We start from the raw sequence: 17,557 nt of genomic DNA, 5'->3' as shown, positions 1-17,557 counted from the left end.
CCTCTTACATGCCTGATCTATTATCCTTTCTGGATACTGGCGGGCTGCTAGTTTCTTCTTCAGATCCTTTGATTGGACCTTGAAACTCTCAATTTCCATGCAATTCCGTCTTAGACGGAGGAATTGTCCGTAGGGTAAGTTATCTCGGAGATGTTTGGGGTGGAAACTCTGGTACAAGAGGAGGCAGTTCCTGGCTGTACTTTTGAAATGTGTTGTCGTCATTAGCCTTCCATCTCTTGGGAAGATGTTCAGGTCAAGGAACACCAGACTGGTTCTGGAGATCGTGCTGGTGAACTTGAGAAATTCGTCTTGGTAGTTCAACCACGTCAGGAATTGTTTTGATGTATCCTCATCCCAAATGACAGAATATCGTCGATGTATCTCTTCCAGACTTTTATCCTTTGTCTGAATGGGTTGTTGGGGTGTAGGATCCTCCTGGCGCTATCCAAAGGTGTGAAATTGGACTTGGGTCGGAGACCTGTGTCTCCCAAATCCGTTATTTTTTCTTTGTCCTTGAAGAAAACCTGTATCTTCAAACGTCGTATGAACTCTTGGATTTCCTTGCAGAGAAGGAATTTGTCCATGTTGGCGGTAGGGACATACCCCAGGCCTTTTTCCAAAACTCGCATCTGAGGCCTAATTTTCACATTGTAGTTTTTCACAAGTTTAGAGAATATCACTTAAAATTAGTCACCACTCACATTGATAGAATCCTATTGTTTACAAGTCTAGTTCAGGAGGGTGATTCTATCATCTCCTCTACACTTCCCCAATTGATTTTTTGAACTTTTTTTTAACATTAGTTCCTTTGGGGTATTATATTTATTTCCTCACCTCCCTTGCTTTCTAGGGGAGTGTGTTGCAACACCTGTTAGTGACAGTGGGTGGTGCTTTGGTGCTTGACGTACTCCAATGCTAGTCTGGAATACATTTGCACCTGTTTTGACACCTTTAGGCCTGTAGTAACTTTATAGGTGCAGTTTGAGAACAGTAATTGTCTTACTCTTTTATGGGTGCATGTTTGTATTAGCATGTCCCTCACCCAATCCCTCCTTAATTTTCCCTCAACCCCTGCCACTTAGGATTAAGTATTCTCCATTTTCAAGTCACTCCCTCTTGTCCCTCCTACATTTACTACCAAACATATACCTATGTGTGTGGAGAGCTCTACCATAATGGCGGAGATCTCCGCACAGAAAACATAGGAAAGACAGAGGTTGGTGAATACAATTTTGTAGGAAGTTATTAGCACTATATAGTACAATATGCAGTTTGTAAAAAGGCTTCACAGACTACAACAATCATATTATTTCCCAAAAGACACCTTTTTACAACTCGATCTTCTTTAGATGAGGTCAGCTTTCTTGTTCTCCAACATGCTAAGACAATAATTTGGGTCTCACCCATGCCCAAGCATCTATCTTACCATCACATAAGCTGAGGCAGCTAACTCAAGTCACAACAGACATTGTGCATCATCAAAGGCTGCCACAAACAATGTTTTATCATTTAATGCAAAATACAAAAAACCCAGAAGTCATCTTGCAAGCACACATTGTGAGGCAGGCAACTTATGTGCACAAAGACTACAAAATCCATTGATTTTTTTCCCTTCGTTTTATTTCAAACGTTGTCTACAAGGAGTGCAAAAACAGGTGCTGGGACGGAAAGAGCGTCCAGTGCATAACAGTTTTAAGGCGCTTAGGTAACTTCTCGTACCAGTACTCAAAGGCACTATTGAAAGAGAGGTCTTAACCCCCCTTCATATTTCGGTTACATTCTGCAAAATATTAAAACACACATATAAACACACCCATATACGCACACACACACACAAATACACATAAAATAAATAAACTTAAAACTCTGAAGTTTGTAAATCAATTCAAAGCAAAATTATCATTTTGTCTGCACCTGATGTCTTTTTCCTGGATATAGGAATCCATTGAGTGCTGGGATCACACCACTGTGCTGATTTTATTGTGTTGTGTGGTACACTGTCCTTGGCAAAGGCGTTTATGGTTGAAGATATCTGCGTGGAAAGCAGTCATTTTACTTTGACTATCTGCCTTCCATGATCCATCACATCAACCAAGCCATCTTGCAGTAGCTTGCAAATGGATCTTCTAAAACTGCCTGTATGCTTGCTTGTGTTTACGCCCCTACGGATACAAGGATCAAGCTGACTGAAGGAATACAGTATATAGGGAAGAGCAATTATATACAATTGCTACTACAGGAAAGTAAGAACACAGAGCAGTTCTGGAAAAGGAGCCATATTGGGAAATAACTAGAGAAGAGAGAAACTGTGGGCAGCACATGACCTAGCTAGGAAACTTGGAGATCATAGCTAAAGTAAGAGACCGAGTAGAGGAGAAGTAGACTTTAGATAAGACAGCTTGCTTGGTGCAGAAGAAGCACAGATCTCACCCGAAGGAAGGGTGAGGCAGTTCAAATGTGTAATGAAGGACCGTGGAAAATCCATTTCAAGAATACATTAATTTCTCATCCATCCGAAATACTTTGTTATCAGTGTTAACAGTGGAGCAAAAATGGACGAGAAATGGATACAAAAGGGCAAGAATTCTGAAAGTCTACAGCAAAATTGTTGTTTTATAAAGCTGCAAAAATATGTCAGCCCCCAAAGATGTCCTACACATTTCCTGACAATAGCTATTTTGCTTTTACTCCGGTAGTTTGTTTTATCACTTCTCCACCCCACCCACTTTTATCCGGTTAAGTTGCCATCTTGGCCATTGGAAACATTCAAGTGGAAACATTTGGAATATTCTGGCACTTGGAGTAGCTTAATGGATGCTTCCGGGCCTCTCTTGTCCATAGGAATAAGGCTGAAGAAGGTGATGCAGATGTGTTTCCTCTGGTTGGTGTGGATGGACTTTAACAAAGTGGTGTCCCATACTTATTTATCTTTGGATGGAGTGGTAGCCCAGCTGTTGTTCCACCGATCAGTGGTATTTGGAAAGTAGAAATTAGTAGCGGTCTACTAGTAGGAGGCAGGTTGAGGGAAGTGGATTTGCAGGGATTGGTGTTATGGCTGTTATCACTGTTGATAAGAGTGAAGAAGGTGGTTTATGGCAGTGGAACCTGACTGGTGGGGACACAGCAACTAGAGGTGGTACTATGACTGTGGATAAAATGGTTCCTAGGGACAGAGCGGCATATGGTGACTTTATGCTGTAATTACCTCTAGAAGCATTAGGGCCTTATGAGGTGGTGCTAAGGTCGTCATGTTCTTGGTCTGAAGGGAGGTACAGAAGGCGGCTTTATGGCTTCAGGGTTCCTAGTCTCACTGGCCAGTGAGTGTTAAGGCTAAACAAAGTGGTGGTTATTTACAGTTGGCTGTTTAAGGTTGCAGGCAGTAGCTCAATAGGAGGTGGTGTAGCTGTCACTGTCGCTGGGTGGTACATGTTGTGTTGCATGAGATTGTTGTATGGAGGTTTCGCCTCTTGGTAGGCTTAGGATTGGAAGACATGGTTTTTGGCTTTTACTGTCCCCAGCTTCTATGTTTGTTGTGGTAAGTCCATAGAGTGGGTTTTACAGAAAGTTACAGGAGAACAAGACCACAGAGTCCACATGGTCTACTTGTTACCCTACCCATTGCAGCACCTAGAGTTCATTGAAGAAGCATTAATCTACAAATCCTCTGTTGATAGGGGTACAGCAAGAGTACTTATGGCCACATTCATATTTGATTCGCAGTATGCTCTTCTGGCGGTTTTCCATAGAAAGGGAAAAGCATGGCTGCTTTAGCTGATCCGGCACTTTTCTTTTTTGCTGTATTTCCTGCGCCTTTGCTCCAAGCCCCGCTCTAGACGCTCATCCTCTTCTACTGCCCTATAGAGCAAGAAAAACAAATAACAGTCAGGTTCCCTGTAGGAAACAAAGGATCTCACAAAGTGACCAATATTCAACTAAATTCACAGTAAATTCGAGCTGAGAGTTCATCTACGGTGATGCTAAGACAAGTCCCCATTGTAGAGTCGATAAAGTAATACGACTTAATAAGTCTGCGAATGCTCATTTGAGAAAAACAGAAGGAAAATGTTATGTAGAAGAAGAGAGTGATGGGAGTTAAATCAATTAAATTGCGGCTCAAACAGTAGGTCTAAGGTACTACAGCCAACAAACATATGAAGCTTAAAGAAACTCTTACTTTTTGTGGAAGAAACCACAATTTGTCACAATTTGTCACAACCAAAGATAACACTTGTAATACCTAACCTTCAGAAGTAAGTGCAAAAATTGCCTATTTGGGTAAGGGCTTATTGGAATGGGAATGCAGGAAGGGGACTGCCTTCATTAGGAACATTATGACTGGGTAACTTTGATGAATTGGAACAGGAACTATAAAGAATCTTAGTCAGCTCTTCATGAAGGCAGACGCACACACTTCCACCTCCAAAACAATACCTTATCTTTCTGGATACAGAATTTACATTGCATTTCAGAGATTATATGCTTGTGTTAAAAAGTACAGAAATACATTTAAAAATCCCAACAGTGATGGCCAAGTTCAACAAAGAGTATTTTTTTTAATTTGTTGCACATGTGTATGGTAAGGGGTGTTCAGGCACTTAATAACAAGATCATCCATCCTGTGTTCCACCGAGGTGTACGTATGGGGCTCAGTGAGCGACTGTCGTCTTGAATGTATGAAAAAAGTTACAAGAGATGAAGTAAAAAGCTTGCAGGGGAGTTTGCTCAGAGTTCTTTTCCTGGTGTGGTACACATTCAGGGCTACATTTATGAGTTTTTGCCGTAAGGCAGCACCACAGGCCTTCCTGCTGTGCTACCCTACAGCAAAAGAAAAGGGCAGGAATGCACCGTATCTATCAGATACGGTGCATTCCTGTCTTTTTCCCCTGTGCTGGTGCACAATGGGCTGCCGTGCACCAACGCAGGCAGAATGATTATTTTTGTGCAGGATGGGAAACCATCCTGCAAAAAAAAAACCACAAGATGTTTTTTCCTCTTCTATGTGTGCTGCACAATGCCTCCCTTACTCCTTCACTTTGCATGCCCTTTTAATGCAAAAAACTGTGTTAAAGGGAACAATATTTACAAGGCAGCATTAAGCCAAAAAAAGTTGCTTAGAGTTATCTGGTAAATATGGAGCAGGCTCCTGCGCCACCTGTGAGTCAGAGAAAGTGATGCGACGGCGGCGCAAGGGGCTTATAAATAAGTTCCACAGTCTCTAAGCCTGTGAACCTTACTCCGCACAAACATATTAAAAGACCTGTAGCGATATAGGATTGATAGTGATATGGGCTACAGTGACCTAAGTGGAGGCACTATCTGGCACAAAAGACACTTGGCATAAATGGACAACAGCACATAGCACAAGAGTGTACTTCAGCAATTACATTTGCTGGTGTATACTTTTTTGTACTTTGGTGAAAAGGGAGCTCTCACTAATGTGAGATTACAGGGAGCCCTGTTCCTCAGAGGCAGCTTAGGGCCATTTTTTTTCATTTTCATGAAAGAAACTAGTGCTTGCGAAGTTTGTCTCTTCAAAACAAAACAAAGTTGCCGAACAGGCATAACAAACATGGCTTCCTCTTTATTAAGTTTAGTGCCTTTCCCAGGGCCACCTTACCACTATCTCCACTGAAGGCAGAGAAATCCCTGGATGTATACTGGGGATCTCCTAATAAGTTAGGAGCCATATTAGTCAAGGACATGGCCTATACTGACATAGTGGGCCAGCAGTCCACCAGACAGGTCTAAATGTCCCCAATTGTTTTAAAGCAACCGCCTCAAGTATTTAAGAAACATCAGTACATGCTCTCTCCCATGGGTACTGGAAAACAATCTGACTGAGTAGGTGTGGAGAGGCAGGGTTGAGTGTGGACTAGATATTCAACCTCTGTGCAGGAATATCCAAGAGTGCAATAGGATTGAGGTGCACTGGTAAAATGAGCGGATGCAAGTCCTGCAGGCCCACTTGAGATACATTAGCAGACATCGATATTGGCCCCAGTTTTGGAGAAGTGGTGGGTGCCGCAGACCTTGACTTAAAGGTAGGACTCACCGTCTCTCCTTAATATCCAGGTCCCGCACCAACTCATCTCGTTGGTTGACCAGTGATACAAGTTCCTCAAGTAATAGCTGCTCTCGCCTCTGCTGGGCCTCCGTCTTCAACCAGTCTGAAAGAAAAAGAATCAAGATTTGCTAAGAAGGCAAAGCGTACTGGGACTGTGCCATCCCATCAACACACTAGACCTCTTCCCCTCCCACAATCCACTTTATCCAGACACCTAGAACCTTTAGACTCTCTTTCTGTGGCTCTCTAACCATGCCAAAACAATACATCCCGAAAAGCCTGTTTGCCTGTCAATGGAAATCCCTATTGGAGTTCGAATCCACTACATTCCAGGCTAACGCCATCATTGCGCCCTGCTTCCACACTCTTAGGATGCTGAGGAAGATCTGCAACTGGCTACCAGACAACACCAAGAAGCCCATCACCCATGACTTAGTACCAGTAACCTGGACTATTGGAACTCTTTTTACTTCAGAATGACCAAGCATCACACAAGAAGGCTGCAGCCCATCCAAAACACAGCAGCCAGTCTTCTCTTCAACCTTCAACCTTCCATGGAGGACACACATCACACCATACCTAAGGTAACTACACTGGCTCCCCATGAACAGGTCAAACTCCTCACCCACACATTAAAAGCACTAAACAACTCGGGCCAATCTTTCCTGAACAGCAGCATACATTTCTGTTAACTTTCTAGGCACCTCTGCTCAACCAGACTCGTACCCCCACATGTCCCACACATAAACACAGATGCAGAACCGGAGGTCAAGCCTTCTCATACATTGCTCTTAAATTGTAGAGCGATCCACACTACACATCATAGCCTTCTCCTCTCTTCTTGTATCCTGCAAGATGCTGAATCCTAGCTCTTCAAGTAACTCTTCTCCCCAACCCTGGGACTAGCCTCATACACCTGCACAGTGCTAGGATAACCTTATACGTGGAAGTACACTTTATACATTAACATAACATAGCATAACATAAAATTGGTACACAGACAAAATATCGATTTTTAAATATCGATATGCAAAAATATCGAAGTTTAAATATCGATATACTAAAATATCGAAGGTAAGTAATATCGACAGTCTAAATATCGATATTGGCATGATATCAGTAATATCGAAGTTGTAAATATCGATGTTAATAATATCGAAATTAATAACTTTGATGTTACTAATATCAATTTTTAAATAAATTTAGTGTATATTATATTGTATTTATTATGTTTTATTATTTATTTTTAATGTTATTTTATTAAATATTGTCTTTTACTACTGTAGCGGGTTGTGGGTTTATAGGGGAATAGGGTGGGAAGTAATTTAATTATGTTAAATTAATTATTAATTAGTAGGAATTATTAATTAATTAATTGAGATTTAATTTTTAATTATTTTTAATTAATTTATTAATAGATAAATATGTTCTGTAGCGGGTTATGGGTTTATAGGGGAATAGGGTGGGAAGTAATTTAATAATAATTAATTAATTGATATATGTTTGTACATATTTTAATTAATAATTAATTGGTAATTAATTTCTATTCATTAGTTAATTAAATATTATAATTTTTTACATATTTATAATTATTAATTAGTTGGTAATTAATTATTATTAATTATTTAATTACATTAATTATAGTAATTTTTTTATATATAATTTATTGTTATTCTTAATTAATTAATTGTGCAAAATAATATTAATTATTAAATTAAATTAATTACAGCAAATGTGCTAATATATTTACTTTATTGTTATTGTTAATTAATAATTAATTGGTAATTAAATAATATTAATTAATTTTGGGTACAGGGGTATTTTTAGGGTTCAGGGTCAGTTTTCAGTTCATGGGTACAGGGGTATTTTTAGGGTTCAGGGTCAGTTTTCAGTTCATGGGTAAAGGGGTATTTTTAGGGTTCAGGGTCAGTTTTCAGTTTTTGGGTAAAGGGGTATTTTTAGGGTTCAGGGTCAGTTTTCAGTTTTTGGGTAAAGGGGTATTTTTAGGGTTCTGGGTCAGTTTTCAGTTCATGGGTAAAGGGGTATTTTTAGGGTTCAGGGTCGGTTTTCAGTTTTTGGGTAAAGGGGTATTTTTAGGGTTCAGGGTCAGTTTTCAGTTTTTGGGTAAAGGGGTATTTTTAGGATTATGGGTCAGTTTTCAGTTCATGGGTAAAGGGGTATTTTTAGGGTTCAGGGTCAGTTTTCAGTTTTTGGGTAAAGGGGTATTTTTAGGGTTCAGGGTCAGTTTTCAGTTCATGGGTGAAGGGGTATTTTTAGGGTTCAGGGTCAGTTTTGGGTTTTTGGGTAAAGGGGTATTTTTAGGGTTCAGGGTCAGTTTTGGGGTTTTGGGGTACAGTCGTACAGGGTAAAAATAAAATAAATTTAAATTAAATCAATTAAATGAAATTAAAAAATATAAAATTACATTAAATTATTAAGTTTTTAATTTATTTTAAATGTATATGTATTAGTTTTAATTTTTTAATTATGTTTTAATATTTTTATTTAATATTTGTAACATTATATGTATTTTATAATTATTTTTACATTATTATTAATACATTTAAAAAAACGATATTTTTAATTTCGATATTTTTGTACTACGATATTATTTTTTCGATATTTTTGTACTTACCTTGTTAGGGATAGGATTCCTATATTTTTGACTTCGATATTTTTGTTCCGATATTTTTGTATTTCGATATTTTTGATTTCGATATTTTGTCAGACATTCCATAAAATTCCAGGCAGTCAGCTTCATAAAGCCATCAGGCCGGACCTGCAATCATGTACATGGCCAAGGTCCCACCAACTTTTATAACTGTAATCCCACAAACATATATGACCCAAGTCAGTACAAACCCTGAGTCATCACATCTAAACATCTACTATTAGCCAGTGAAATATATTGATCGATTGAATAAAAGTTTCAAGGTATACTCCACCAGTACCAGTGCACTCTTGTTCAGAGGAGAAAGACACATCACACCTTGAGGTGGGAGCTGGTCTAACCAATTTGTTTAGCGAGGGAAAACAACATTCAGGGTCCCTGAATTCTGACATTTGAGCCTATAGTGAGTGTCTCATGCATGAAGATTACATGATCATAATGATGAGGCACAGGAGAATGGCTAAATGGGTTAGTAACATGTCAACGGGCCTACAGATATAATACTACCACTAGGAGTGTCACATAATATCATAGGATAAATCAGTTGGCACAATTACTTGAGGACTTGTCTGATGAAACAGCAGCTGCCCCAGGGAATATGACAAAGACCCATCAGATAAGAAAGGAGACACACAATATACAGAAGGAGGATTATGGGACTCCTTCAATGCCCATAAATAGAAAATGGTTATCATTGGGTGTGTATCTCATTGCAACCTATCATGTAGATGTTCATTGTCCAATATATTTACCAGATAGACGGTTTGATTCCCTTACAGATGAGAAGGCTAAAATCTTAAGAGGCAGAGGTGGTGACACACGATTCTGATTCGGTGAGCATGACTAAGTTTGAGCACTGAGGAGAGAAAGACACTACTAACAGGTGGGCAGAGAACAAAGGGATACATGTTCTAAACTTACTTAGAACTGTGATTCCTATTTGTCAGTATGCACAGCGCAAACCAGTCTCACAGAAAGTGAGGGGCCAGTTGGAGAAAGGAAAATTACCAGAACAGACAGGGCAGATAGATTGCCTTGGGCTCATGCCAAATGATCAAGGGTGCACTTATTCAGCAGTGTATGAAGAAACAGTTCAGGTCGGGAACTGCACCAGCCCTTCTTACTGAGCAGGGAGAAGGAGAGTTTGAATCTACTACCAAGAATTCAGAGGCCACAGTGTGGGTAGAATTCTCAGATAATTCTCCAGGGCCAGCAGTGAACCATGCAAACAGAACCAAAGCCGAAAAAGGAGAACGTGTGCTTTTTGAAAGATGTTTTTGGCAAGAAGAGTGACGCTTGTTTATTTTTCAGATCATACTGCGACGTGTTGGTGCACTTGATGTCCCTGTCCTGCATGTGGGTGCCTTTGTCTGAGTGGGCCCGTGAGGGTGTGGGAGCACCCCAACCCTGGAGTGATCACCGGACAGCGCACACCGACATCGTTGCTGACATACTTTGGCTGAATCAACCAGATGAACTTACCTAGCAAAGACTGTTTTTGCATACTTTGAAAATGAAGAAAAATGTTAAAAGATACACTTTCAAAGCAGGAAGGCTGTATAAAATCCAGAGAGTTTTATATTAAGCAAAATATATAGGATTGGCTGCTTCAATAGTAGAAGTTCCAGAATTATCCATTTATAATATTAGGAGCATCAATGAGTTAACATGTTTGATTATATTTGTGCATTCATTTTGTGTATTCGTCATACATTTATTCCTGAAGATGAGTAATCAGATATGCATGAGCTATTTTAGATTAAGTATGTTACATTTATTCCTAAAGTCAAGTTATTATCAGATATGCATGAACCATTTTAAATGAAGTATTATGTTACTTGCTTTTATAATGTCACTGTTTTAATATGTGCTTAATTTTATATTTGTGCTTTCACTTAAGAAGTTGATTTTTTAACATGTATGTTATGATAGTCAAAGGTTGGGGTAGAATGTAGTGCTAGAGGCACTCCTATTGTTTGAAACCATGTGATGACCATCGACTATCATTATTTTAATTGACTTTTGCTGTTTTACTTTACCCTAGCCTGAAGTATGTCCTGCATATGCCTTTTTCCCTTGAAGATTTCTTCTGTGTAATCTTGCAGTTTTAAAGTGGGAGCTGTCACAGAGTAGAACAGCTGAACAGAATGTGAGGGATGTGCATTTGAAAGCAGGGGAGAGAGAGAGATGTAGAATGTAATTTTTGGTCTCGAAGTGCAGTGTTGTGAGCAGTGGTGCTCAAATGTGCATTGTGTTGTACCTTGAGAGATGAAGTATGTGATGCTATAGGCAGTGGTGCACAAATGTGCATTGTGCTGTACATTGAGAGATGATGTATGTGATACTATAGGCAGTAGTGCACAATTGTGCATTGTGTTGTACATTGGGACGTTTTATGAAGTTCTTACTATTGGCTTTGACATGCCCTCATGTCATCTTGAATCCTGTCTTCTTGCTTGAGCTTTTTGCGCGCACAGGCAGGCCACCAGATTACTAAAGTTGTTTTAGGTTATTCACATTGAAGGTTGCTTTGTTTTTGGAGAGGAGATTGTTGAATTTACTGCTGGAGACTTTTGTAAGCTACATTAAGATAAAGGCTGGAACATGTGCGAATGCAGAGCGAATGTGGGAACTCCTTTTACCCTAGAATGGTTGCATGGAAGGTGGGCAATTCCAGTAACTTTCCTTGGCACAGAGGGAAGTTCTCTCGGAACCTTCTAGTGTGTTTTTAGACTATAAAGCTGAGGTTTGTTCATTTATAAACCAGGATTGTTTGAGCCTGAACGGTGGACGCATCGTCTGTGCAGGCATCTGGTTGCTGAGTCTCCTGACTTCGGTTGTGAGTTCCCCAGTCGGGAGTGGGTCAGGATGAAGACTGCACCAGGTGAAGTGTTTGATTTCTAATTGTTGCCATTGTGAAGTGTGGCTGTTTGCGTGCATATTCAGTTTCCAGTGGCTATAACAGTCATTGTGATGCATGACTGACAGTGTGCAACTTCAGTTTCCAGAGGCTATAATCATCTGAGGTGTTTTCTTTGAGTATTGACTTTGCGATGTGTGAGTGAGTCAGAGTGCACATCCAAATTTAATCATTTGATGTATTTAGTGTACATATCTTTCTGATTTCTTGCAGGACATCAGTATAACTTGCTTATTCTTGTATTTATTTCCTGTTGGTTGATTGCTTTATTTCGATATGCATATACCATAAAAGCATTACACGAAAATATATAAAACAGCACATCGTAAGTAAGAGACTGTACATTAAAATCAACAAGTAAAAATAGCAATTGATCAGAATAAATTAGTTTAAAAAAAGAATTAAATTGATATGGACAGTCTTTTTAAGCGGATCAACCAGGCCCATTTTAAAATTTTGGATACGGCACAAACAATGGGAGGAGCTGTATCAGTTAATAAAATCCGTAGAGCCACCGAATACTGACGAGTACCCATCTCTCTACAAAGTGGTTTGAGCCAGTGGAATCTGGGGCGCACATAATCCGGGCATTCAAAAAGAAAGTGTGCCACAGTTTCGGGTCTGTCAGTACATAGGGCACAGTTGCGTGATACCTGCTTAGGCGTATTCCATCTGGAGAGGAGGTCGGCTAGGGGTAGAGTCCCTAGTCTGAATTTGATATAAAGAGCCCGATCCATGGGGATGGTAATAATGTCCAGGAAGGGTTCAAAGGCAACAACGTCTTTTATTTTCAGATAAGCTGCGGTGGAATTGCAGTGACGCTGATTGCTGATGAGCTTTGCAGAAACCCATTCCCAATATAGTTTTTTCAGGGTCTCCTTCGGGGGAGCTGAGTGGGTGGACCAGCAAGAGCCCAATCCCAGGTCCCCAAGCAGGTGTTTAATGTCCCTGAGCCATTTGATCTTCTGCCAGCCATCTGAGTGCATTACCTCTGCCAGCCCGTCTGCATAAGATTTTAGTTCCGGGACCCTCCACAGGCGAGCCCACAGCAGAAGAGGCCGGAGGCGGGCCAGGTCCTTGATTGATTTGCAACCCGCGTCCAGGAGCACCGGAACTGTCGGGGTACTCATCGGGATGGCCAGGAGGTCCTTAATAAATTTATTCTCTGCCTTAGACAAAGACTCCATATTACCCAGACCCCATAACTCAGCTCCGTAAAGTGATGCGGATACTGCTCGAGCTTTGTAAATATCTATTATCGGAGCTACACAGTGTTTTGATGAATTGTTGTACTCCTTTAACAAGGCTCCCCCCACCCTTTTGTGGCCCACAGTCATTTTGTTGATGTGGGGAGACCAGCTCATAACATCACTCAAACGGATTCCCAAATAATCAAATTCTGACACTCTTTCAAGGGGAATAGAGTTCAGGATGGGGGGGCGGCCAAGTTTGCGGGGGGGTGCATGATTAAGTACTTTGTTTTGTCCACATTTATGACAAGTCCTCTGTTTGCACAAAATCCTGGAAGCGGTTCAGGAGCTTCTGGAGGCCTTGGGGGGTTTTCGAGATGAGAAGGGTGTCGTCGGCAAACAACAGAGTTGGAATCTTCACACCTCCCAATATGGGGGCGTCTGCTGGTTCTTCAAGCAGGTGCTCTACCACCCCATTCACATAGAGAGAGAATAGGGTGGGAGCTAAAACACAGCCCTGCCGGACACCCCTCGCAACCCGGATCTTATCGGTCTTTTCCCCATTCAAACCCCATCTAACCTGGGCATAGTTGGCATTATGCAATTTCATGAGGAGGTTTAAGATGTAAGGGGGCATCCCAAGACCGTACAACACCCTCCAGAGTTCCTCCCTAGGAACCAGGTCAAAGGCAGTCTTCAGGTCTATAAAGGCCAGATAAAGACTGCCTTTGCCCAGCTCCACCACCTTCCAGTGAAGTAACAGGAGTCTAAAGACTTGTTCGATGGTTCCTGTGCCTGAGCGAAACCCAGCTTGCATCTCAGACAGTATGTGGTTATCATCCACCCATGGAAGAATCCTCCCCAGAATAGCTTTTCCCGCCACCTTCTGGGTCGAGTCTATAAGGTTTATTGGCCTATAGTTCCCTGGTAGATCCCGACTACCCTTTTTAAAGATTGGGACTACCTCCGCCCCTTTCCAGGACTCTGGCACAGATCCTCCCTCAATAATAGCATTTAAAAGTGCAGAGATCAACACCCCCCATTCACCTGGATATGCTCGAAGAAGGTCCCCTGGTAACCCATCCGGGCCAGCTGCTTTTAGTGGTATGAGAGTTTTAATCAGGTTCGTGACCTCCCGTGCAGAGAAAAGGTCCGTATCTCTGTCCATAGTATAGGGGGGAAGGATGAAGGGGTCATTAAGCGTGCCATCTATGGCGGAATAGAGAGCCAAAAAATGGTTGAACCACGCCTGGGCAGTGATAGTACAGGTCCTCAAGGTGTCATCAGGACGATTCCTACTGCCCACCAGGTCCCAAAACCCTTTGGCATCCCTCCCTCGACTGGCAGCCAAAAGGTCCTGCCAGAAATTATCCTCCCATTCCTTCTTAGCGTTTTTTTGGCAGTGAGAGTATAGCCTTCTGGCCTCCCTAATCCTGATTTGTGATTTGGATTTAACTGCATCAACAAGCAGAATCTTCGCCTCCCTGCACTTGCGATTAAACCAGCCTTGTCTGGCCCGGGGACCTGGTTTCTTCCCATTGGCGCTACCTGAGACAATAAAAAGATCACTAAGATCCTGGGTTAGGTTACAGAACCTGGCAGGCACATCCACCAGCCCGCCCTCAGGAGAGTCAAGGTTTTCTAGGGCTGCAGCTAAAAGCTGCGTTATAGAAGATATTTTCTCCACTGAGAGCGACAGCTTAGCCCACTTTAGCCGTCGACCGCAGTTAGATACCGATGACATATCCGGGGCGGGAGAACAAGTGGTTCTGCTCCCTATACCGTCTAACCACCTATGGGTCAGGGTAAGCGAGAGAAGGTTGTGGTCACTCTCTACAGAGGGTATGATCACCATATCCTTTACCATGCTCCATAGGTGGACGTCAAGGAGAAAATAATCGATTCTTGACGTATGCGCGGGCCTATTGTATGTATGGGCTCCCTTTTTGTCGGAACTAGTCCTGCCATTAAGGGCCCTCAGGTCAAACTCCATTGTTAGGGAATTAACCTGGAGCACCACTTCCGTCCATTTTTTAATTGGGCTGAGCTCTAGAGCTGGTATCCCCCACCTATTGTCATCGTCCTCTTGATCTTGTGAGACTTCAGGGCCAAGAGGCTCGAAGGTACAATTGAAGTCACCCGCAACCAGAGTACGGTGCTTGTGTGGAGAGGATCAAAGCAGAGCCTCCAGACAGGCTATGGTGGGGGATTCTCTACCCCCCTTCATACCTCGGGCATAGATATTAAAAATATTTACAATAACATGTCCCTTGGGATTTTTCAGGGTGATGTTAAGGAGGTCCGGGCATTGGGTGTCATGCTCCTCCACCCTACAGTTAAGTGCGGAAGCTACCCAGACAAGGAGGCCGCCCGAAGGGCGACCCCTACCAGTCTCTGAATAAACAGCTGGTAAGTGGTGAGTAGAGTATCCTGCCTTATGTAGGGGCTCCTTACTCCAGGTTTCCTGGAACAAACATATGGAGTACTGTTCCACAAGTGCGTTCCAGTCAGGCAGTGCCAGCTTCCTGTCCAGACCAGCCACATTCCAGCTGAGAACCCTAATGGATGGGTCCGCCACAACCGCAATGCCGCAGGGCTCGACAGGACCAAGTGAGTCTACCTCTCCCACGGTAGGGCAGACAGTGGCAGGCTCTAGTAGAGCCCTCCCCACCCTTAATTCCCCTGTGTCTGCTAAGGCAACCTGCTCATCTGAGATGGTCAGGGGATCTTTAGATTTAACAGTTAAAGGGGACTGGACGTCGGAAGACCAGACCATCCGAGCCTCCTCAGGGAAATCTAGGAGTCAGTAGCCCCTAGTGCCCCAGCTCGGCATTGGCAAGACTGCGTGCGACTGCACTACAGTTGTTGCTGGATGCCATTGGCCGTAAGCACTATTTTGGGTTGGTAACACGGGATGATTACTTAAAGAGTTCACGACCGGCCGCGGGTAGAAAAATGTTAAATCAACTGTTTCGACTCCGGGACCGGCCGTAGCCTGTCCAAGGCTACATATTGAGTGGGCAGCTCTAATGTCTTGGAAATTGACCACCACACAATCCCCCTCAAACAATTTTTTCCCCTGGCCAATCCAACCCACCCTGCGCACACCGAGAATCAGGCCGTCCACACCCAAGGGAAGGGGTCTGTTGGCTTGCATCCAGTGGATGACCTTGTTCTTTAGTGCCTGGTGGGTTTCATGCTGGTTATCCTTCAGGGCGGGAACCTTGATGAGAACAACAACGTATGGTTGGCTCTCAGGGGGAAGATTGACTGGGGGACACTTGCGTACCACCTTTTGTGGTATAGCCACTGGGCTCGAGTTTTTAGGTGGGCAAGTAGTTATTTTTGCCTTTTGAGCCGTGGCTACTCCCCTGGCTTCAGTGGGTGGAGCGGCCGATGGTTTAGAATTGGAGCCAGCCCCTCCTTCTTGCCGCTTCTTTTGAGCAGGGTTAGACTTAGCTGCTCTCGCTGCTGGGGGGGTACTAGCATGGACCTGGACAACATGGGTAGTAATAGTCGGCTTAGCCGGTTTTGCACTAGTCAGTGGTGCTGATGTTAAAGCCATCCCGGTGGCTTGTGCATGGGCGGACAATGCCGGTAAGTGCCCCTGTGTTGGGCCCACAGAATCCCCTTTCCCTTCATTCCCAGCTGCAATATCCTCCCTGAGCCTTGACTGTAGTTTAAAAAGGGATTTCAAGGAGAAAAAATTGTCCCGGGTGGTCTGTTCGAATCTGTCTAACCTATCCCCCAGACTCTTGACTTGGTCAATAAGCGGTACCAGCAGAGACTTAACCAGATTCTCGAAGGGCGCAAGGGAGGAGCCCTCGTTTAGAGGTGTAGGTAATGCCGGGACCAAGTGGTGGGGAAGTGGGATTTCTGGTGCTGGCCCTGATGGGGTAATATTCCCAGATGGTTCTGACCCTCCAGCTTCTAGGTACGTAGGACCTTTATGAGACTGTATCCTGGGGCGCTTGTAGAGCGAGGAATAGCTTCCCTTCCGAGTACTAATAACCCTTTTTCTTTTCTTGTGAGCCCTACTAACTCGAGCCTGGGGCAATGGTTTTTGGCCTGGTATGGAAACCTGAATAGAAGATTGGGAGTTGTGACCAGGGGTGGTAGCTGTGAGTGGGACGGAGCAAACATCCGCAGCAGGTGGGCTAGGGCTGGAGGGCAGGGGATTGATGATTAGGCTTTCTATCCTGTCAATACCTGCCTCTATAGCTACAATCCGTGGCTCTACGGACAGGATCTCTGGAAAAGGAGAGATAGGGTAGGCGGAGATTGGGGACAGGGCATGTGCAACGGCTCCCAAGGAGGAGCGTTTAGAGGGAAAGGAGTCTTGTGAAAGGCGACGTTCCGTCATCACAATCTCCTTTTCAATAACCGCAGCAACCCTAGTGATGAATTTGTCCATTGTGCCAATTATTGTGCTCCCCGTGGCACTTTCTCCCCCACCCCTCAAAGCTTTACCAGAGCGGGTTGACATATTGGATACGAGACCCGCAGATAGAATCCGCTCCCCTGAACCGAGAACAATCGATGCAAGAGGGGTGGCCCAGCCCAGCCTCTGTCAGCCCCTGACTGCCACAGACTGCCCGCCCTTTGCTCGGGCTTCGCTCTGCGTCCCGCTCGCGTCCCGCTGAGCGGCAGTTCCTTGTTTATAAGGGAGCGTTGCAGCCGGGGGGCGTGTCTTGCTGGGGGCGCGGCCGTGC

The 17,557-nt window shown here is 43.2% G+C and overlaps 1 protein-coding gene across 9 annotated transcripts in view; it reads right to left on the bottom strand.

The window, feature by feature from the left end:
* Positions 1-1,953: 1,953 nt before the first annotated feature.
* Positions 1,954-17,557, bottom strand: part of EHBP1L1 (EH domain binding protein 1 like 1) — a 260,212-nt gene continuing 244,608 nt past the window's right edge. For all 9 annotated transcript variants that reach the window (XM_078660724.1, XM_078660729.1, XM_078660730.1 and 6 more), the window contains 2 exons: positions 6,053-6,167; positions 1,954-3,855 (listed from right to left, as the gene is read on the bottom strand). In XM_078660724.1, coding sequence (XP_078516850.1) covers positions 3,768-3,855; positions 6,053-6,167 — 203 coding nt within the window. In that variant the 3' untranslated portion in view covers positions 1,954-3,767. The remainder of the gene's footprint in view (positions 3,856-6,052; positions 6,168-17,557) is intronic.

Source organism: Lissotriton helveticus, chromosome 9 (genome assembly GCF_964261635.1).
Source record: "Lissotriton helveticus chromosome 9, aLisHel1.1, whole genome shotgun sequence".
NCBI classification, from domain to species: Eukaryota; Metazoa; Chordata; class Amphibia; order Caudata; family Salamandridae; genus Lissotriton; species Lissotriton helveticus.
Note: the sequence above shows the minus strand (reverse complement) of the source record. Positions and strands in the feature narration are given on the sequence as shown.